This window comes from Dreissena polymorpha, chromosome 10, assembly GCF_020536995.1.
Source record: "Dreissena polymorpha isolate Duluth1 chromosome 10, UMN_Dpol_1.0, whole genome shotgun sequence".
Lineage (NCBI taxonomy): Eukaryota > Metazoa > Mollusca > Bivalvia > Myida > Dreissenidae > Dreissena > Dreissena polymorpha.
Genome location: NC_068364.1, coordinates 72262095 through 72284886, shown reverse-complemented (window position 1 = coordinate 72284886; position 22792 = coordinate 72262095). Strand labels below are relative to the sequence as shown.

The window sequence follows — 22792 nt, the reverse complement described above, 5'->3', positions numbered from 1 at the left end:
TTGTATACATGTTCAGTATAGAAAATCACCTGCTAACATGAAAACTTTGGATTAAATTATCAAAATAAAAACAATGTTGCAAACTGTGTATATATTCATTGGTAAGTATTAGTTAAAAGACGACGTTTTGTGTTTCGTAAATCAACGAGTTTTCTATACAATAACAACTACTTCTACAACCACGTCGGGATCGATCTATCTTGGTTGTTTTTTTTAATTGTAAATATTATACTACATGTACATGTCATGTATGTACTTGTAATAAATGTAATTTTATTTGAAAATCAGGAAGTCAAACAAAATTAAATTTCCCCCGCGTTGCCAACGCCGAGGGCCGCCGCGTCGGCTTATCAGTTTTGCCGATCGTTAACCGCCGCGTCCAAAATCATGCAAACGCTGCGTATAGCGGGATTTTCTTAATCTCCCTCCAGGTCGAAACCCGCGGAGTATGGAGGGAAATTGGGGAAAACGCGTGGAGTGTACTGTAAGCCGACGCGGCGGCCCTCGGCGTTGGCAACGCGGGGGAAACTCCGCGTTTTACGAGATAACGATCAATTTAATTTTGTTTGACTTCCTGATTTTCAAATAAAATTACATTTATTACAAGTACATACATGTACATGTAGTATAATATTTACAATTAAAAAAAACAACCAAGATAGATCGATCCCGACGTGGTTGTAGAAGTAGTTGTTGTTGTATAGAAAACTCGTTGATTTACGACACACAAAACGTCATATTTTAATTAATACTTATCAATTAATATAAACACAGTTTGCAACATTGTTTTTTTTAAATATAATTTAATCCAAAGTTTTCATGTTAGCAGGTGATTTTCTATACTGAACATGTATACAAATGACCAAGGACCCTAAAAATCTCGCAAATCTGTGTGAATTGACAGTTTGACGTAATCAAAGAAAAGCCGCTTCCTGTTTAAAGGCATAACTTACTCAAGTAAACACGTTCAACGAATGCATAAGGAATGGTTTTAATTGTAGGAACAAAGTCAATTCTCTGCTCGCTAATGCATTGATTTTCTCTTTGTTTGTAGGTTATTCCATTGATTGCTAAAAGGTGGTAACTATTGAGTTGATAATTGCATTTAATATTCACAGTTGTATTCTTGTTGCGTCGACATTCTAAACAATATTTACCAGTAATTATGGACCAAATCGGCAGAGTGACATTCACACATGTTAATCCCTTTTATCAAAACACCGCAGACAGCAGTCTACAAAATAGGTCAGTAGACAAGCTTTGCGTGTTTTCATAACGTCAAACACTTAAAATCCAGTTCCGCCCAGATGTCTTCTTTAATCAGTTTACAATACAATTAGTATGAAAATAATTACTCTACTAAAATACCTTAACGATAAAGATTCGGCGTGTTTGCTTTGAAATTATTTTAGAGGAAATATCAACTTATTCGCGATATAATTTCGTTAATAAATACCAAAGAAACTTTTAACCGAAATCAACAAAATTCAATGTTCTCTGCGCTACAAAGTTTGTATAAAAAAAATCAATACACGCACGCTTTGCAGGAGTATACATTGTACCTTGACCTTGTACATTGCAGCATAATTTTCGTGCGCTTTTGTCGGGAAATATACATGATGACTGTATAGTGGAAGCATTTGTAAACGTCGTGTTAACAATTAAAAATCGTAGTGTGTTTCGGATTACTTATTATTATTCTCCTTTGGAAATTTTACGGAACATTTATTCTTGTGTCATATGTGTTATGATTTAAATATTAATTTGTCAAATGTATTATATTAGACTAATTCATATTGTAGACGTACCTGTGAATTTAAAAAACATAATTTTTATACGTATTAATTTTCTATACAATTATCTTTTTTATACATGTACTACAGTATTTAAACAATTTATTATAACAATGTTTTTATTTTTTGGCATGCCCAGTAGCACACTGCTAACGCGGCGTTGCGCGGCGATCACTGATAAGAACGGAAAGTGTCTGCATTTACCGACAAGCCTAAAGTAATACACGCCGCGGGAATTAGCGAACGCGGCGTAACGCCGAGCGTTTTATTGAGTTCACCTCGCTCTTCCAACGCCGCGTGAACACTCGCTAGCAGAAAAAACCCGCGGAGGGAGCGCGTTTTTTGGGGAAAACGCCTGGAGTGTACTGTATGAACAGTGCTCTATGCGCTCAAATCGCGTCACGTGATTTACGCATGTTAAATGGGAATTCCCCCATCCCACATTTCAATTTTTATATTCACTTGCGTAAAATGGCGGACGTCAATATTGGCCTTCTTTTGGTTTTGAAAATAGAGATCGTAATAATACTAGATTATTGAGTAATGGATAGAGTTGGAACATGTACGTATATTAAAATTCTGAAATAAAAGTAGGACTTCAAAATGTATGTCTGGGACGTCCAAAATTTTAGGCTTGGAAGTCAGGACATCCAACTTTTAAAAGCTAATGGAAGCGCTGCTATTAAGTGTAATTGTAGTGATATTTGTTTTCCATTATTAATCATCAATCAAGTTTCTCTCATCAGAGTGTGTTTATATTGTAGTGTGAAATGTGTTCCAACAATCCATAAAGTGATGTGTGTCTTCACCCAACAATATCGTTGTGTTTTTATAAATAGATATAGTGATATGTGTAAATATTCCATCAATTGGTTCTGATTTGAATTCTTTGAATTTTTACATTTAAATATTTGTTTTGGTAACAGGTAAGCTTTGAAGCTTATGAAGACAAGAAACAACAAATGGTCTGCAGCTGTATAAAAAATGCAATATGGTGTATAAGATATGATTTAAATTCTAATATTAATTTCTAGACTTCAATTTTGTTTCAAATTTAAAGCCAGGATAGGCCATCTAAAATGCTATTTTCCAGGAGCTTCCGGGGGCCTTCCTATACTAATTTGTGTATGGTAGGGTTCATTACATACCTGTGGACTTATGTTCATAGATACATGATGACCTCTGGCTATTATCTCTTTGATAAACCACAGGCCTTGGTTGTCAGTGATGTCTGACTTGGTCATTTTTGACTGTCTACAGACCCCCCCACCCTCCCGGTTGGATTGGACAAAATCCAAGGGAAGTAATAAGCTTTAAAGGGAGATGATTTCTATACCTGCCAAATGATAAATAGAAAAATTATTTCAAAGCGGCGCAGTAGGGGGCATTGTGTTTCTAATGAACACATCTCTTGTTTAGTTAGTACAGTGTAAAGGAGGATCTAAAATATAATATATATGTATAATGTTTTTATTAGAGGTTAACACATGGATTAATATTCATACTGCCCTCTGTAATTTTTAACGAGGTGTTTATTAAAAATAATGAAAGTGTGACATACTTTAGGGGGAGGAGTCCGAGATTTGTGACAGGGTATAGCGGAAGGTAAAAAGTAGTATGAAATACTTCATGGACTGCCCTGGTCCAGTCACTCTGGTTTCATAATTCTGGACTTGTTAGAGTGATCCCCCTTCTCAAGCAGCTGTATGCAACCAGGCAAAATCCATGCAGAGATTTGACTGGAGTCAGCATAGCTGGATAATGCCTGAATCAAATCCCAGCTGTGATAACCTACCAATGATAGCCGAGCAATAAAATGATACAACTTTTCATAAAATAATACTTAAAAATAAAATCCTGTCAGATTTGGAAAGATTTTCTTGTGATGGAACTTTGGAAGAGATTGTTTGTGAGAGCATGGAACGACAACTCTGCTTTGAGATTTGCAACCAGGCAAGGTGCATGCTGGGTAGTACAGGTAGAGACATGGTACATGGATACAACTGATATGGCCCCCTCCTTCCTTTCTGTAAAGCCGTGTCTGTTTGTACTTTGTAGATGTTAAAGTATACTTGAACGTGACTTAGCTGTAAATGCCAGCGTATCTAGGGAAGCATAAGTGTCTGAATGACTTTTATCAAAAGAATTTTTTTATTAGTTCAAGCTACATTTACTTGAGTAAAATGAATTTTAGCCTAGAGTTAATGCATTCATTACCTTGAAAATTATGTGAATTATAATGTTATTTATTTCAATAATAGAAACCTAGCGTACTTAGTACTATAAAATATTCTAGTCTGCTTGATTACACAGTCATGTTCTAATTTAATTGCCACAAACTTAAATTAAACTCCTACTATGATGATATAAAATACAACATCCAGATCACGAAAAATGGCCCTGATTTTAAGCTGTTGTTGCCCTACATGTATATGCATGTCCGTGGTCTAAACTCTTTCAGTGCTGGAACCAAATTTTGAAGGCCTTTGCAAACAGTTTTGATCCAGATGAGACACCACAGAACGTGGCATCTCATCAGGATCCAAACTGTTTGCTATTTTGCTATTATTCTTTGAAAAAAAAATCAAAGAAAATGCTCATTTTAGAAATTCAGCAGACGACATTTTAGCAGACGACAAATTTCCCAGCATGCAAAGGGTTTAAGAGTATCTGGGCCAAGTGGAGACAAAAATAAGGTCATAAGGGCAAGTCTTTGACAAACGGAATACGTTGAACTTGTTGGTTTTGTGCATTTCATTTCATTATTTAAAATGACAAAATAATGAGATATGTATTTTTTTCTGAAATTGTTTTATCTAAAACAATATTCTCCCCACCCCTTAAGATTCACCAATAGTTATGGAGTGTAAAATAGCAGGGACTCTAGTATGGATTTCTGTATGTAAGCCGGGTTAATTTGCATTGAGTGGTTACATTCATCCACCTATCAGGTATCCTGATTACGTACATTCTGCACTGATTATGTTTTCTAATAAGCTTAAACTCTCTGTATAAATATCTTGTACACGCATTTCAAGTTTTAGCCTCAAATGTTTTCTGCCTAGTAATTTAAAGTAAATAAAGTTTCAAATTGGGAAAAAATCATCACTTGAATTGTTTCTATAAATATTAAGTTAAGTCACAATAAGTGTACCGGACAGTATTTTTAAACTCAGTGCTTGATCAGAAATACATGTACTCAGACTCGGTCCTTTGATGCAGGAATCACATCCTCCTAAGTATAAAATGATAATTTTGCAGCTGGAATGATAATGGGTGAAACATTCTGTGATCATGTGACCACAATTTATTCTTAACCCTTTATCACTTAATAAATACGTATTTCAATGCATTTGTAGTCCCTTAGAAATTTAAATTAAAAAATTTAAATTTAAATTTATTAAAATTTTTATTAAAGACCTTTCTTACTAGACTCAAGTTTTTAAGGCTTCATTTTCAACCTTAAGATACTGATAAGCAGCACACAGCATAAAACCTGAACAGATTGCGAGTTACTTGCAGGCTGTTCTGGTTTTATGCTGTTTGCACATAGACATTTTCACTTTGCTTCTGAGTGGGAAAGGGTTAATACAAGTACAGTGTATTATAATCTGGATGAAAGAGATAAATAGAGATTTTGAGACTTCTTTCTCAGTTAATAAATACTGAACTTAATAAGTGAACTTTTAAAAATTTATTAATTTGGGAATGATGGCTTTCGGAGTAAGGCTTATACGATTAAACAAAACAAATTATTCAACTGTTACAATCAAAACGTTTATCATCAATATGTATTATGTCAAAATCTAACATTAATGCATACTAATTATACACCTTTGTAAATACATGTACATGTTTATGCCCCCAAAGGAGGGCATATAGTGATCACACTGTCCTTCCGTCTGTTTGTCTGTCTGTCCGTCACACTTTGCGTTTAGGTTTCGAAAAATGCTCATAACCTCTATGTCCCTTCAGATGTAACCTTCATATTTGGTATGCATGTGTATTTGGACAAGGCACACCATATCAGTGCTCCAGCTAGGCCTAAATTTGAGGGCGCTCCCGCCCTGCCCTCCCAAACCTCCGCCCTGCCCTCCTGAACCTCCGCCCTGCCCCCCCCCCCCCCCAAAAAAAAAAAAATTTTTTTTTTTTTTTTTTTTTTTACATATGATTATAGATAAATCTCTTATTACATTACAAGTAACTAATTTATTTCTCATTGTAGACAATACATTTAAATGGTTTAAACTTTAATTATTATGGGAATAATATATTCTAACAATTATTAATAACATATAAATTAACATGCATGCGGAAGCATTCCGGAAAAGCCTGCACACTCGAAAGTGCCCTTTTGACAAAATTCTGCGCGTCATAAGTGCCCTTTTGGCAAAAAAGCCACCCTGCCCTTTTAAAATCCTAGCTGGAGCACTGCCATATGCACACAAATTTTGACTCCTTTGACCTTGAACTTAGGGTCCACGTTTAGGTTTCGAAATCTGCGTTTAGGTTTCGAAAAATGCTCATAACTTCTATCAAAGCTTTTTCGGGGGCACATGTCATCCTATGGAGACAGCTCTTGTTTTTTGTATTTTTATGTTCCCCACCACTATAGTGGGGGACATATTGTTTTTGCCCTGTCTGTTGGTTTGAGTGTTTGTTTGTTTGCCCCAACTTTAACATTTGCAATAACTTTTGCAATATTCAAGATAGCAACTTGATATTTGGCATTCATGTGTATCTCATGGAGCTGTACATTTTGAGTAGTGAAAGGTCAAGGTCATCCTTCAAGGTCAAAGGAAATCTTGATAGTAAAAATGTTAACTCCTTGAGACTTTCAGTGCTGGAACCGAATTTTGAAGGCCTTTGCAAACAGTTTGGATCCAGATGAGACGCCACAGAAAGTGGCGTCTCATCAGGATCCAAACTGTTTGCTATTCTGATAGTATTCTTTGAAAAAAAAACGAAGAAAATGCTAATTTTAGAAATTCAGCAGACAACATTTTAGCAGACAACAAATTTCCAAGAATGATAAGGGTTAATGCTATAAATTGATCCCATGCTCCAGGACATGTAGAGGATTTCCTGGCTCTCCAAATGTTGGAGATTACAATAATGAGCAAGCAAAAGATGAGTTATAAAGATAAACAAGCCCCAGTTGGATGGTTCTCCCACATTTGATGTATATACTGCAATCAATAGCTCTCTATTCATATTTTTGACTTGGACAATCGGTCCTGTTATTGCTTTTGCTGAAAATGGCAGTTGTATAGCTGCTATGGACTCTTTCCAAAGTACTGATTATACATATTTGGAAGGTTAGGAAAGAAATTATTGTTTCGTACTGTTTTGTACTGTTCAACATTGAAATTTGTATAATTATCGGGATTTAATGAAGAAAAACTTTAGCCAATTAATTTTTTATACCCCTGGGGCCCGTCTTATCAAACATCGTACGACATTCTCACCTTACGATGCAATTTTAGAAGCGCCATAAATATGTAACCGTTGCATTTATAATTACTTTTGTTGAACATTTCCATTCATTTCCAAAGAAGCTGTCAAATATCCATTATATTTGAAACATACAAATTATAATCACTTATATTTTTAAATTACAAAATGCAATCGTATGTTAACAATGTCGTACGATCTTTGATAAGACGGACCCATGGTAAGGTGGCATTAAGCAGTCTGGCATTCCGTTTACTGGGGGGGGGGGGGGGGGTTACGCAACGCTTTCCGATATCCAGCTGATTGTTGGTATGTGAGTCTTCTTACATGACCTACAGATGAATTGCAAGTAACTTTCTGGTCTATTAAGTTTCGACAAAATTATTGGCCTTAATTGGACCTAACAGTTATCTCTAAAATATTTATTATTTCATTCCACTGGAAAATTTTGAATGCTTCACCAACTCGCTAGAAAAGCTCCAGGGCTTACTCTGCCATTCACCAAATTAGCCAATGGCTACATATTGACCTATCTGGCTAAAGAAAATTCTATTTGGCTACAACTTTTCCTTTATTAAAACTAAAAAATTGCCAAAATTAGAAGAATTTTTCCATCGCGAGGCGAATTTGATTCGAGAAATTTTTGAGCCAGGGGAAGCCCTGAGCTGGCTTTTGAGCCAGGGGAAGCCCTGAGCTGGCTTAATGAACCAAGGAATACTGGACTTTCCGCACAGGCTAATAAGGCACGACACTTTTTGCCTAAACTAGAGTTTGGTTAAGCAGAGACTTTAAACGAAAATGCCATAAAAACGGAATAAGTCCTCCCCAAGTATAATATTGCAAGGGCCAATCTTGGACGACATTTAGCGCACAAGCCTGTACATGTAAATTAAGCCTACCTGAATAATTTCTAGCATGTCATAATATGCAATGTGGAAGAGTAAGCTGTGTTTGTCTATTGCAGGTGTTAGAAGGACTCAATGCAGCTGACATTGTTCCTATCCTATACTGTGTTTGTTTATTGCAGGTGGTTGCAGGACAGAAGGACTCAAGGCAGCTGACATTGTTCCCATCCTATACTGTGTTTGTCTATTGCAGGTGGTTGCAGGACAGAAGGACTCAAGGCAGCTGACATTGTTCCTATCCTATACTGTGTTTGTCTATTGCAGGTGGTTGCAGGACAGAAGGACTCAAGGCAGCTGACATTGTTCCTATCCTATACTGTGTTTGTCTATTGCAGGTGGTTGCAGGACAGAAGGACTCAAGGCAGCTGACATTGTTCCTATCCTATACTGTGTTTGTCTATTGCAGGTGGTTGCAGGACAGAAGGACTCAAGGCAGCTGACATTGTTCCTATCCTATACTGTGTTTGTCTATTGCAGGTGTTTGCAGGACAGAAGGACTCAAGGCAGCTGACATTGTTCCTATTCTATACTGTGTTTGTCTATTGCAGGTGGTCGCAGGACAGAAGGACATAAAGGCAGCTGACATTGTTCCTATCCTATACTGTGTTTGTCTATTGCAGGTGGTCGCAGGACAGAAGGACTCAAGGCAGCTGACATTGTTCCTATTCTTCGGGAGAGGGTGGCCTACCTGTCTGGTAGGTGGTTGTGAGAATCATGGCCAAGGGCAAACAAATTTATGTGATCTTTTTATGCCCCCGGTAGGGTGGCATATAGCAGTTGAACTGTCCGTCAGTCAGTATGTCAGAATGTCAGTCTGTCCGTCCGTCCGAAAAATTTAATGGTCAAAACTTTTTAAATATTGAACATAGCGACTTGATATTTGGCATGCATGTGCATCTCATGGAGCTGCATATTTTGAGTGGTGAAAGGTCAAGATTAAGGTCATCCTTCAAGGTCAGAGGTCAAATATATGGCGTCTGTCCGTATGTCCAAAAACTTTAACATTGGCCATAACTTTTTCAATATTGAAGGTAGCAACTTGATATTTGGCATGCATGTGTATCTCATGGAGGTGAACATTTTGAGTCGTAAAAAGTGAAGGTCAAGGTCATCCTTCATGGTCAAATATATGGCGTCTGTCTGTCTGAAAACTTTAACATTGGCCATAACTTTTTCACTATAGAAGATACATGTACAACTTGATATTTGGCATGCATGTGTATCTCACAGAGCTGCACATTTTGATTGGTGAATGGTGAAGGTCAAGGTCATCCTTCAAGGTCAAATGTCAAATATATGGCGTCTGTCCATCCGTCTGAAAACTTTAACATTTGCCATAACTTTTTCAATATTGAAGATAGCAACTTGATATTTGGCATGCATGTGTATCTCATGGAGCTGAACATTTTGAATGGTGAAAGGTGAAGGTCAAGGTCATCCTTGAAGGTCAAATGTCAAATATATGGCGTCTGTCCATCCAAAAACTTTAACATTCGCCATAACTTTTTATGCCCCCAGATTGAATGATCGGGGGAATATTGTTTTAGGCCTGTCTGTCTGTCTGTCATTCTGTCTGTCATTCTGTCCCAAAACTTTAACCTAAAACTTTAACCTTGGTTAAAGTTTTGCGATAATTTTTGCAATGTTGAAGATAGCAGCTTGATACTTGGCATGCATGTGTATCTCATGGAGCTGCACATTTTGAGTGGTGAAAGGTGAAGGTCAAGGTCATCCTTCAAGGTCAAATGTCAAATATATGGCGTCTGTTCGTCCGTCTGAAAACTTTAACATTGGCCATAACTTTTTCAATATTGAAGATAGCAACTTGATATTTGGCATGCATGTGTATCTCATGGAGCTGAACATTTTGAATGGTGAAAGGTGAAGGTCAAGGTCATCCTTGAAGGTCAAATGACAAATATATGGCGTCTGTCCATCCGAAAACTTTAACATTGGCCATAACTTTGTATGCCCCCAGATTGAATAATCGGGGGTATATTGTTTTAGGCCTGTCTGTCTGTCTGTCATTCTGTCTGTCATTCTGTCCCAAAACTTTAACCTAAAACTTTAACCTTGGTTAAAGTTTTGCGATAATTTTTGCAATATTAAAGATAGCAGCTTGATACTTGGCATGCATGTGTATCTCATGGAGCTGCACATTTTGAGTGGTGAAAGGTCAAGGTCATCCTTTAAGGTCAAAGGTTAAATATATGGCTTCAAAGCGGCGAATTAGGGGGCATTGTGTTTCTGACAAACACATCTCTTGTTCAATATTGAAGATAGCAACTTGATATTTGGCATGCACGTGTATCTCATGGAGCTGCACATTTTGAAAGGTGAAATGTCAAGGTCATCCTTCAAGGTCAAAGGTCAAATTTATGGCTTCAAATGAGCGCAGAAGGGAGCATTGTGTTTCAAGAACACAGCTCTTGTTGTACAATGTTATATATGTGTAGGGGAGGGGTTTCTCTCTTGACCAGAAGTCTGGAAGTATTATAAGGACACCTGTGGTGTATGGAGGGCGTTTAGTGTGGTGGACGGCTCAAGTTATTGCTCTTTATTATGCCCCCCTTCGAAGAAGAGGGGGTATATTGCTTTGCACATGTCGGTCTGTCGGTCGGTCGGTCGGTCCACCAGGTGGTGTCCGGATGATAACTTAAGAACGCTTAGGCCTAGGATCATGAAACTTCATAGGTACATAGATCATGACTGGCAGATGACCCCTATTGATTTTGAGGTCACTAGGTCAAAGGTCAAGCTCATGGTGACCCGAAATAGTAAAATGGTTTCCGGATGATAACTCAAGAACGCATATGCCTAGGATCATGAAACTTCATAGGTAGATTGATCATGACTTGCAGATGACCCCTATTGATTTTGAGGTCACTAGGTCAAAGTTCAAGGTCACGGTGACCCGAAATAGTAAAATGGTTTCCGGATATTAACTCAAGAACGCATATGCCTAGGATCATGAAACTTCATAGGTAGATTGATCATGACTTGCAGATGACCCCTATTGATTTTGAGGTCACTAGGTCAAAGGTCAAGGTCACGGTGACCCGAAATAGTAAAATGGTTTCCGGATGATAACTCAAGAACGCATATGCCTAGGATCATGAAACTTCATAGGTAGATTGATCATGACTCGCAGATAACCACTATTGATTTTGAGGTCACTAGGTCAAAGGTCAAGGTCACGGTGACCCGAAATAGTAAAATGGTTTCCGGATGATAACTCAAGAACACATATGCCAGTGCTCCAGCTAGGATTTGAAAAGGGCAGGGGGGCTTTTTTGTCAAAAGGGCACTTTCGACGCGCAGTATTTTGTCAAAAGGGCACTTTTGACGCGCAGTATTTTGTTAAAAGGGCACGTTCGAGCGCGCGGGTGTTTCTGGAATGCTTCCTATTGCATGTTAATTTATATGTTATAAATAATTGTATTATTCCCATTATTATAAAACCATTCAAATATAATGTATACAATGAGGATTAAACTAATTACAATGTAATAAGAGATTTATGAATTATCATATGTAAAAAAAAAAAAAAAAAAAATTTTTTTTTTTTTTTATTTGGGGGGGGGGGGGGGGGGGGGGGGGGGCAGGGCGGAGGTTCGGGGGGGGGGGGGCAGGGCGGAGGTTCGAGAGGGCAGGGCGCGGCGCCCTTCGATTTAGGCCTAGCTGGAGCACTGTATGCCTAGGATCATGAAACTTCATGGGTAGAATGATCATGACTCGCAGATGACCCCTATTGATTTTGAGGTCACTAGGTCAAAGGTCAAGGTCACGGTGACCCGAAATAGTCTTATGGTTTCCGGATGATAAATCAAGAACGCTTACGCCTAGGATCATGAAACTTCATAGGTACTTGATCATGACTCGCAGATTACCCATATTGATTTTCAGGTCACTAGGTCAAAGGTCAAGGTCACGGTGACCCGAAACAGTAAAATTGTTTCTGGATGATAACTCAAGAACGCTTTTGCCTAGGATCATGACACTTCATAGGTACAGTACAGCCAAAGCGGCACAAACATAATCCGCGGCTACGCCACGGCCAGATTATTAGTCCGCGGCAGCCGAATCGTGTGTTCACGCGGCGTATCGCCGTGGCACTCGGCATCGATCCGCGCAACGACGCCGAGTCTGTATTAACCACGCGTACTTTCGCGGAGTAAATCCGCCGCATACGTACGCGGCGGATCGAGTGAAAAGATATCCACCTACATGTACATACATGTATGTGTAGCGTAGAATTAATTACGCGCAACTGTTTATGATTCGTTCGATTATCATTATTAAATTTGTAATCCGAAACACACTTCCGAATTTTAATGCTAACGCGTCCTTTGGCAAATTCTAGCGTCAAATAAACAGTGCTAAAATATCCTTTGTTTCATAAAAAGCGCGCGAAAATTATGCAGACATGTAGAACGTCGTTTGGAAAGTTTGGGTGTATTTTGTGTTGTATAAATACATGAACATCACGTCAGGCGTAAATCGCGTGTTCAGTGGAGAAAAAAAACGCCCCGATTAGACGTTATTTCATCATCTCTATAAATAGTAACAAATGCCAAAATGTATTTGATACATAAGGAAATATCGAGAATGTTTGTGTATCGTAAATATTTACCAGCATTTGCTTTAAAACTGGAATATACGGGATTATCGGGTAATTAGTAGCGATATTAACTGTATAATATGAACAAAATAAAACGTGTTAATATACGCATATTCAAACAATAGTTATAATAAGCTGATAATTAACAAAACTACAAATACGTCGTCACCGTCTTAATTATTGATGTGGCTTTAAACTGCTAATTTTCTCAGCTAAAATATAATAGCGGAATCAACATGCAATTAATTTATAAATCCACCATATGCTGGAGCCTTGACCACTTGTATGTGCGAAAACATAATTACGTGACCTTGTTTATGTGTGAAATACATACGCTACGGGCGGGAAACAAACTTAATAATTGGCCAGACACATTAACTATGCTTACATGTATATGCTAATACAATCCGCGCACAATAAATTTATTATGATTTTAATTATTATTATAATTGTTCTTTCAAAATTTGTTAACTACATGTAACTAATAATTAAAAAAAAAAATATTTCATGATCGCATCGACTCGGCATCATGTCGCGGACCGCGGCATGCCTCGGCGGACAGATGCGAAGTTTCGCGGCGAAATGCGACTTGCCGCCGCATACTGACGCGGCTTCAACGACTGACGCGGCATCGACTCGTTTCGCCTTGCCGCCGCGGATCGCGAAATACGTTTGTTCCGCTTTGGCTGTACTGTACATTGATCATGACTCGCAGATGACCCCTATTGATTTCCAGGTCACTAGGTCAAAGGTCAAGGTCACAGTGACAAAAATCGTATTCACACAATGGCTGCCACTACAACGGACAGCCCATATGGGGGGCATGCATGTTTTACAAACAGCCCTTGTTTGTACAGAAATTGTAATTCTCTGTTTCAGTTCGAGTACACTTACAGTTTTCCTCTGATTTTTAACAAACATTCTGGAAATGTTTGTTGACATAAAATAAAGGACAGGTTGAAATTGAAAACCAGTTTTAATATTTGCACATCAGAGTGATTGCCCTTTGTTATACTAAAAATGTTAAAATTGCTATTTCCTTTCTCTGACTTGTACAGATTTTATAGAATCTTCTCAAAATTCTGGAAATATTTGTTGACATAATAAGAAGCCAAATGATATTAAGACAACAAGCCTTATCAAGCTAGGAAATTCCCTTTGTTAAAAAAAAATAATCAAAAATATTCACCAAACTTTCCAGATTTTGGGTCAATTTTTTACGAGTGTATATTTCTGTCCCTGACCTGGTTTGAATTGAAAATATTGTTATTTCTGTTGGTATTTCTAACATGAATTTTGATGATATGGCCAAGGGCAGATGCATTCATAGTGTAATTCCCAGAAAAGCGTTTATGCAAGAAGGCAAAAATAGCTTGAAAAGCCTATTTGTGTGTGTGTGGGGGGGAGGATTTAAGGACTTTGAGGGCAACGCTCAATAATTATCATGATAGTCTGTGACAGACAAGATGCTGCATTTCAGGCGGAAGGGACAAGCGAGGCGGCCCAATTCTGACGTTCCCCTCTAACACTCACCCTGACAAGCTCAAGTATGAAGACCTTCGACGCCTCATGACCTACTTAGCCAGTGTTCCAAGGTGAGATGCTTGTGTTGCTGCTGTTCACCAGAAATGTAATGTAACCTCCTGCCAAGAAGTAATGGGAATACTGTAGATTCATTTATTTTTGTTGAAATGAAATTTTGTGGTATTTTCGTTCGATCATAAAGTAATGCATTTTAAAAAATCTGATATAAAGGGGTGTGATTTTTCCTCCTTTCAGCTGATTTCCTTCCTTTCAATGTCGAAATAATTTTACAAATAGTTCTAAACTTTGCTGGATCTACATACAAATGAAGAGTTTTGTTGAATCCTGTATGGGGGTATGGCATTTTGCTCCCCTGAGTCGGATATAAGACTTTCTACTTGAATGTTCATTTCAAATGTAAATTTAATTGGTTTCGAAGACCCGCAAAATTCACTTTTACTTATGTCCGACAATTAATTTTGGTTTCAAAGTATACTTCATTCATGATGCATGTCGGTTTGTTTGCCCATCTGTAACATACATGTCTGCTGCTCTTACTCTCATCAATGAAAAGCATTTCAAACTTTATTTGATTTTCATTACTACAATGTATATGAAGGTATGCATGACAATGTATATGAAGGTATGCATGTGTAGGTTTTATTATCCAAGTTTATAAAATATGCTGATGGTATGCCTATTTCTAAACATGATCAGATTTATTATCATTTCTTTATTACTTGTTTATTATTATTAAAAAATATATTTCTTATTGAAACTTTCTACTTATCGAATAACAACATGTGTCACATTGAACAGAAGATATGGCTATCATTTAATTCACTGATAATTTTTACCTGTTGTTATTAGCGACGATGTGCGTGATAAAGGCTTCACCATTATCCTGGATATGAGAGGGTCCACCTGGCAGAGTGTCAAACCCATCCTCAAGGCTCTACAGGTGAGCAAGGCTGTACAAACCCTTTACCACTCAGATACACAGATGCATTTTTTGTCCTTTACCACTCAGATATGCACTTAATGCATTTGTTGTCCTTTATCATTCAGATATGCACTTTATGCATTTGTTGTCCTTTATCACTCAGATATGCACTTTATGCATTTGTTGTCCTTTATCATTCAGATATGCACTTAATGCATTTGTTGTCCTTTATCATTCAGATATGCACTTAATGCATTTGTTGTCCTTTATCATTCAGATATGCACTTAATGCATTTGTTGTCCTTTATCATTCAGATATGCACTTAATGCATTTGTTGTCCTTTATCATTCAGATATGCACTTAATGCATTTGTTGTCCTTTATCATTCAGATATGCACTTAATGCATTTGTTGTCCTTTATCATTCAGATATGCACTTAATGCATTTGTTGTCCTTTATCATTCAGATATGCACTTTATGCATTTGTTGCCCTTTACCACTCAAATACGCACTTTTATGCATTTCTTGTCCTTTATCACTCAGATACGCACAACGTGCTCATGGTGAGCTTTTGTGATCGCCTTTTTCCGTCGTGCGTTGTGCGGCGTCAACATTTGACTTGTTAACTCTCAAAAGGCCACATTTATTGTCCAATCTTCATGAAATTTGGTCAGAAGATTGGTCTCAATGATATCTTGGATGAGTTCTAAAATGGTTATGTTTGCTTGAAAAACATGGCTGCCAAGGGGCGGGGCATTTTTCCTTAAATGGCTATATATGGCTTTAGTAAAATCTTGTTAACACTCTAGAGGCCACGTTTATTGTCTGATCTTCATGAAACTTGTCAGAAGATTTATCCCAATAATATCTTGGACGAGTTGGAAAATGATGCCGGTTGGTAGAAAAACATGGCTGCCAGGGGGCGGGGCATTTTTCCTTATATGGCTATAGTAAAACATTGTTAACACTCTAGAGTCCACATTTATTTTCCGATCTTCATGTAACTTGCTTAGAAGATTTGTCCCACTGATATCTTTGATGAGTTCAAAAATGGTAACCTTTGCTTGAAAAACATTGGGGGCAGTCTACAGTTTTTCTTGAAAATCCTCAGGCCGACAACCACTGGTCTGCAAAACACCCTCAAAACAAGGACTTCAGTCACAACCTGAAAATAGATTCAGACAATTTTCAGTGCAGCTCATCAACAGCTTGCAAATAAAGCACAAAACAATACAGAAAATGCACTTTAAACTGATATCTGGGGTAAAATAGACCTTTTCGGAGGTCTCGGAACTTGACCGTAAAAACCCCATTCTCAGATAAACCTGGCAATCACTTTTATCTTTCCGGGTAACAATACGCACACAGTGGACAACTTGCTTTGCACCATCACAGCAAATGCTTTCAAACTGAGCCAAACAAAATGGGTCATTACCGTTTATTTTTTTTGCACTGTTAACTTATTTAAACCCACCGTTGAAATCTGTCTGCCGGCTGCTTCAAGCAGGAAGTACATGTGTTTACTTCTCACTCAGCATGTTGTTGTTGTTGACTAAATTAAAGGTCACTCGGGTTCGAATTACTGAAAACAAGTGAAATTGCTAGAATATTGACCATTTATACTTACATTCAAGCTTCTGGAGTCAAAAAACAATTTTGTTTAGGCCATATACCTTAAGTTCAGGAAATTGACCGGGGCCAATGCGCAAATATGGCTACAAAACTGTAGACTGCCTCCTTGCTGCCAAGGGGCGGGGCATTTTTCCACATATGGCTATATATGGCTATAGTAAAATCTTGTTAACACTCTAGAGGCCACATTTATTGTCCAATCTTAATGAAACTTGGTCAGAAGATTCATCCCAATAATATCTTGGACGACTTTGAAAATGATGCCGGTTGATTGAAAAACTTGGCCGCCAGGGGGCGGGGCATTTTTCCTGATATGGAGATAGTAAAACCTTGTTTACACTCTAGAGGCCACATTTATTGTCCAATCTTGATGAAATTTGGTCGAAAGATTTGTCTTAATGATATCTTGGATTAGTTTGAAAATGGTTACGTTTGCTTGAATAACATGGCCGCCAAGGGCGGGGCATTTTTCCTTATATGGCTATATAAGGCTATAGTAAAATCCTGTTTACACTCTAGAGGCAACATTTATAGTCCGATCTTTATGAAACTCGGTCTGAAGATTCATTCAATAATATCTTGGACGAGTTCAAAAATGATGCCGGTTGGTTGAAAAACATGGCCACCACAGGGGCTGGGCTATTTTCCTTATATGGCTATAGTAAAACCTTGTTAACACTCTAGAGGTCACATTTATTTTCTGATCATCATGAAACTTGGTCAGAAGATTTGTCGCAATGATATCTTGGATGAGTTTGAAAATGGTTTTAGTTGCTTTAAAAACATGGCCACCAGGGGCGGGGCATTTTTCCTTATATGGCTTTATATGGCTATAGTAAAACCTTGTTAACACTTTAGAGGCCACATTTATTGTCCAATCTTCATGAAATTCGGTCAGAAGAATGGTCTCAATCATATCTTGGATGAGTTCGAAAATAATTATGTTTGCTTGAAAAAAATGGCTTCCAAGGGGCGGGGCATTTTTCCTTATATGGCTATAGTAAAATCTTGTTAACACTCTAGAGGCCACATTTACTGTCCGATCTTCATGAAATTTGGTCAGAAGATTCATCCTGATAATATCTTGGATGAGTTAAAGCCGGTTGGTTGAAAACATGGCTGCCAGGGGGCCGGGCCTTTTTCCTTATATGGCTAGTAAAACCTTGTTAACACTCTAGAGGCCACATTTATTTTCCGATCTTCGTGAAATTTGGTCAGAAGATTTGTCCCAATAATATCTTGTTATCTCAGGTGAGCGACTTTGGGCCTTTCAGGCCCTCTTGTTTGTCCTTTACCACTCAGATACGCACATTGATGCATTTGTTGTCCTTTACCAATCAGTTATGCACTTTGATGCATTTTTTGTCTCTTAGAAAATCAAATATAATTCATGATCTTTCCTACTAGATTTATGTTTAAACGGATTCAATTCAAACCCTGTGGTACTGATGAGTAGCAAACAGAATAAAACCTGAACAGACTGAGACTCGCTGGCAGGCTGTTCTGGTTTTATGCTGTTTGCATACAGCCATTTTCACTTTGCTCCTGAGAGGGAAAGGGATAATTCCTTTGAATTCATTATGTCACTCTTTGCAACTGGTATAGTGTGTCGGATGGTCGGTCCATTTCTATAACATGATTAACATGGTGTTAACAAAATAAAAAACCTGTTCCAGCCAATATCTAGAATAATGGTATTGAACAGCTTTTATTATTGCTTGCTGATATCTAACTGTTTCGGATAGAAACTATTTAAAATTTAATTTAGGAAGGCGGCATACAATGTACATGTTTTCTCTTGTAAAGACCTGGAAGTTGGGTAAATTTCCCAGCTACTTTGACGAAGTTTTTAACAATACTCAGCTATCATTTACGGCTTAAACAAAAATAAACTAAAATTTCACTGCTAGGTTTGGATTTGTTGGTCTACTAAACATATAATCCCCTGAGAATGTTTTTAGTGCTCGAGATAAGTATTTCTGTAAATGCACTTAAAAATTTGAATATTAAAGTATAGAATTCTATTAAATTTTAGCATATTATAGATGGGTTTCTGGTCAGCACTTGAAAGTACTTTTAAAAACAATCTTTTTATAGCTACCTGAAAAATAAAATACACATGTTTAACTTTGCTCTTAGTTATACCCTGTCACAACGGACTGGCGTCCTTATTGCGTCCTTACGGCGACCCAGGTTGCAGTTAGGACGCCATAGACACCGGAGGAACACAATAAGGATGCAAGATGAGGCAGTGAAGACGCCGTAAATTGCTCAGGACGCTAGCCCAGGGCGACCACTTTGAACATGTTCAAAGTGGTCGCCAAAGTCCAGCGTTTTTATGGCGTTCTGTTAAGGACGCAATAGTCGTAGTAGGGCCGTGGTAGGGTCGCTGTCAGGTCGCCATGGACGTCATGTGGTCGCCACTCAAACCCACAGAAAATGATAATTGACTGCAAGGCGACCGTACGGCGACCTAATTGTGACTTTAGTACATCCTTTGTAAGTCTATCGTGTCCTCAGAATGACTATGGCATCCTTACTGTGACTTCATTGCGTCCTTACGGCGTTTATTGCGACCCTACTGTGAATATGGAGTTCTTACTGCGACCCCAGTGCGTCTTTAGGGACGTATTAAGGACGCTGTGAGGACGTGCAGAATGCCATAAACCAGGACGCTTGTGTGAACAGCATTTTTACCGAAAAAGTCATTGGCGTCCAGGGGTTTTTTTTACTAAGAAAGTGACGCCGATGTTCGGCGTCTTCCCCTACCAGAATTTTTCCCCCAAAAATACAATTTCCCCTCCAAAAATATAATTTTTCACCAAAATATAATATTTTACCCTCAAAAAGATGTTTTTTTTCTTTTGGGAAGTCGACACTTATCCAAGTTGTACCATGTACAACGATCTCGCTCTCTCTCTCTCTCCCGACGAACGCTCAAATCTGGGAATCCCAGTGGTTCTATATATAGCTCTTAAATTACGTCATGGAAACCGGGCAACTAATCGTATTAATCATGTGACTATTTTACTGGATTCCGGTCTTGCGCGAGAAGGGTGTTTCGTCAATTAATTACCGAAAACCAGTCGAATTTTCATCCGGGTTATGTGAAAGCCAAAATATAAACGTTAAAACAGAAAAAAGTCTCACAATTGGCATTCATACACGAACAAAATAAAACGTTCGGACTCAGAAAATATTAATTGCGTTGACGCATTTTTTAAGAATGAATCATCAAAAACCGTTGAAACCCAGCAGGATTCGAAAGGTACATGTAATCAACATCGATTAATACTGTCGGATTATTGTGAAAGTGAAAGTAGACAATCGGCAGCTGCCGCACCTTTCCCTTCCAATACTGTTGCAGATCTAGATCGTCAACCCATTCATCATGAAATTGAAATCATAATATTGACATCGTTCCCCGGCCCCAGTTGAAAACATTTCCCATTATTAGATCTACACCTGCAACTTTATTTAGGACTTTGACTTTAATATCATACTTGTTCATGTGTTTAAGAACAAAAAGGTCAGAGACATGCCTCTTTTTCTAAACCCCCCCCCCCCCCCCCTGAAGTTTGTAGGTGAGTTATAGACATTGAAATGAACAGGGTTTTTTTTCCCCCAAATATGTTTCTTTCGCGCTCCATTTTCCCCTTTTACCCAGCGTCCAGCGTCTTCCCCTTTTTCTAAAAAAAACCCCTGGCGTCCTTACTACGACAATCAGAAATTTCCAGAAACACAGTCCTAGGTCGGCGTAAGGACGCCAGTCCGGTGTTACGGGGCTATAAATATCTGAACTTAATAAACAAAACAATGTATTGTGGCTTCTCTCTTCAGGAATGCTTCCCTGGCAACATTTTCATCGCATTTATAATCAAACCAGAGAAGTTCTGGGAAAAACAACGGACCAGTCTGGGAAGTTCCAAATACAACTTTGAGGTAAATTGTCAAGTTTATAAGTTTGAGGTAACATGTTAAGTTTTTAACTTTGAGGTAATTTGTCAAGTTTATAACTTTGAGGTAAATTGTCAAGTTTATGACTTTGAGTTTATGTTTGAAGTTTATGACTTTTAGGCAACTTGTCAATAATTATGACTTTGAGGATGTTGTCAAGTTTATAACTTTGATGTAGCTTATCAAGCTTATAGCTTTGAAGTAACTTGTTAAGTTATTTAACTTTGTGGTAACTTGGATAGTTTATAACATTGAGGTTACTTGTCAAGTTTATAATTTTGAGGTAACCTGTTAAGTTTATGACTTTGAGGTAACTTTTCAAGTTAACAACTTTGAGGTAACTTATCAAGTTTATAACTTTGTGGTAACTTGTCAAGTTTACAAGTTTGATGTAACTTATCAAGTTTATAACTTTTGAGGTAACTTGGTCAGGATATGAAAATTGAGGTTAAATATAAAGTTTATAATTTTAAGGTAAGTTGTTAAGTTTCTAATTTTGAGGAAACTTGTCAAGATAATAACTTTGAGGTTACTTTTTATGTCCCCCACCACTATAGTGGGGGACATATTGTTTTTGCCCTGTATGTTGGTTGGTTGGTTTGTTGGTTTGTTTGTTTGTTTGTTTGCCCCAACTTTAACATTTTGCCATAACTTTTGAAATATTGAAGATTGCAACTTCATATTTGGCATGCATGTGTATCTCATTGAGCTGCACATTTTGAGTGGTGAAAGGTCAAGGTCATCCTTCAAGGTCAAAGGTCAAATATATAGCTTCAAAGCGGCGCAGAAGGGGACATAGTGTTTCTGACAAACACATATCTTGGTAAGTTTACAATTTTAAATACATCGTCAAGCTTATTTCTTAGAGGTACGTTGTCAAGTCTGTAACTTTGAGATTCCTTGTCAAGTTTATGACTTTCAAATAATCTGTTAATTTGGCTGAAGTGATTATGCCCCCCTTTGAAGAATAAGGGGTATATTGTTTTGCTGGATGTCGGTCGGTCTGTCTGTCGGTAGATCTTTCGGTAGTCCAGTCTGAATGTCGGTAGACCAGTTTGTTTCCGATCAATAACTTGTCAACCTATTGACCGATTGGCTTTATACTTCACATGTGCATTGGCCTTGGACAGTAGATGACCCCTAATGAAATAAGGGTCACTAGGCCAAAGGTCAAGGTCACTAGAGCTGTTGGTAGACCAGTCTGAATGTCGGTAGACCAGTTCGTTTCCGATCAATAACTCGTCAACCAATTGACCGATTGGCTTGATACTTCACATGTGGATTGGCCTCGGACAGTAGATGACCTCTATTGAAATTGGAGTCACTAGGTCAAAGGTCAAGGTCACTATCTCACTTAATGTGAAAATTGGTTCCAATCAATATCTCGTCAACAAATTTACCGATTGGCTTGATTCTTCAAATGTGCATTGGCCTTGGAAAGTAGATGAACCCTATTGACATTGACCTCACTAGGTCAAATGTCAAGGTCACTATCACATGTAGTGTGAAAATCATCTTATCAATAACTCGTCAACGAATTGACCAAATGGCTTGATACTGTAAACCTATAGAAATTAGTCGGTATGAAATTTCGTGGTTTAGTAAAAACAACTAATTCGTTGACACGTAATTTCATGGATTTCAAATAAAAAACAACTTACTGTGAAACCATTATATATCGTCAGGCATTAATTTTCGTATATTTCGTCAGTCGACCGATAGACGAATTCAAGATCCTAACGAACAATTATGTCCCATATTTGATTAAGACTGAATAACCAAAGGCATGAGGCGCTATAATCCAACGTAATCCACGCATACATACTCCGTCTGTTACGTAATCAATATAAATCCGGTTTTGAAACAAAAGGGTGTAGATTACACAGTGTACTTAACTGACACGTGACATTGCTCTAAAACGCGAAAGCAGTACATCTGTATCGACTGCGTTGACTTCGTTTA

General features: G+C 37.9%; 1 protein-coding gene across 1 annotated transcript in view; it reads left to right on the top strand.

The window, feature by feature from the left end:
* LOC127848151 (triple functional domain protein-like) overlaps positions 1-22792 on the top strand; it is a 336129-nt gene that overhangs the window by 5508 nt on the left and 307829 nt on the right. Inside the window, 4 exon segments of the mRNA XM_052380451.1 lie at positions 8773-8847; positions 14254-14368; positions 15168-15258; positions 20714-20815. Of these exon segments, the coding sequence (XP_052236411.1) occupies positions 8773-8847; positions 14254-14368; positions 15168-15258; positions 20714-20815 (383 nt within the window).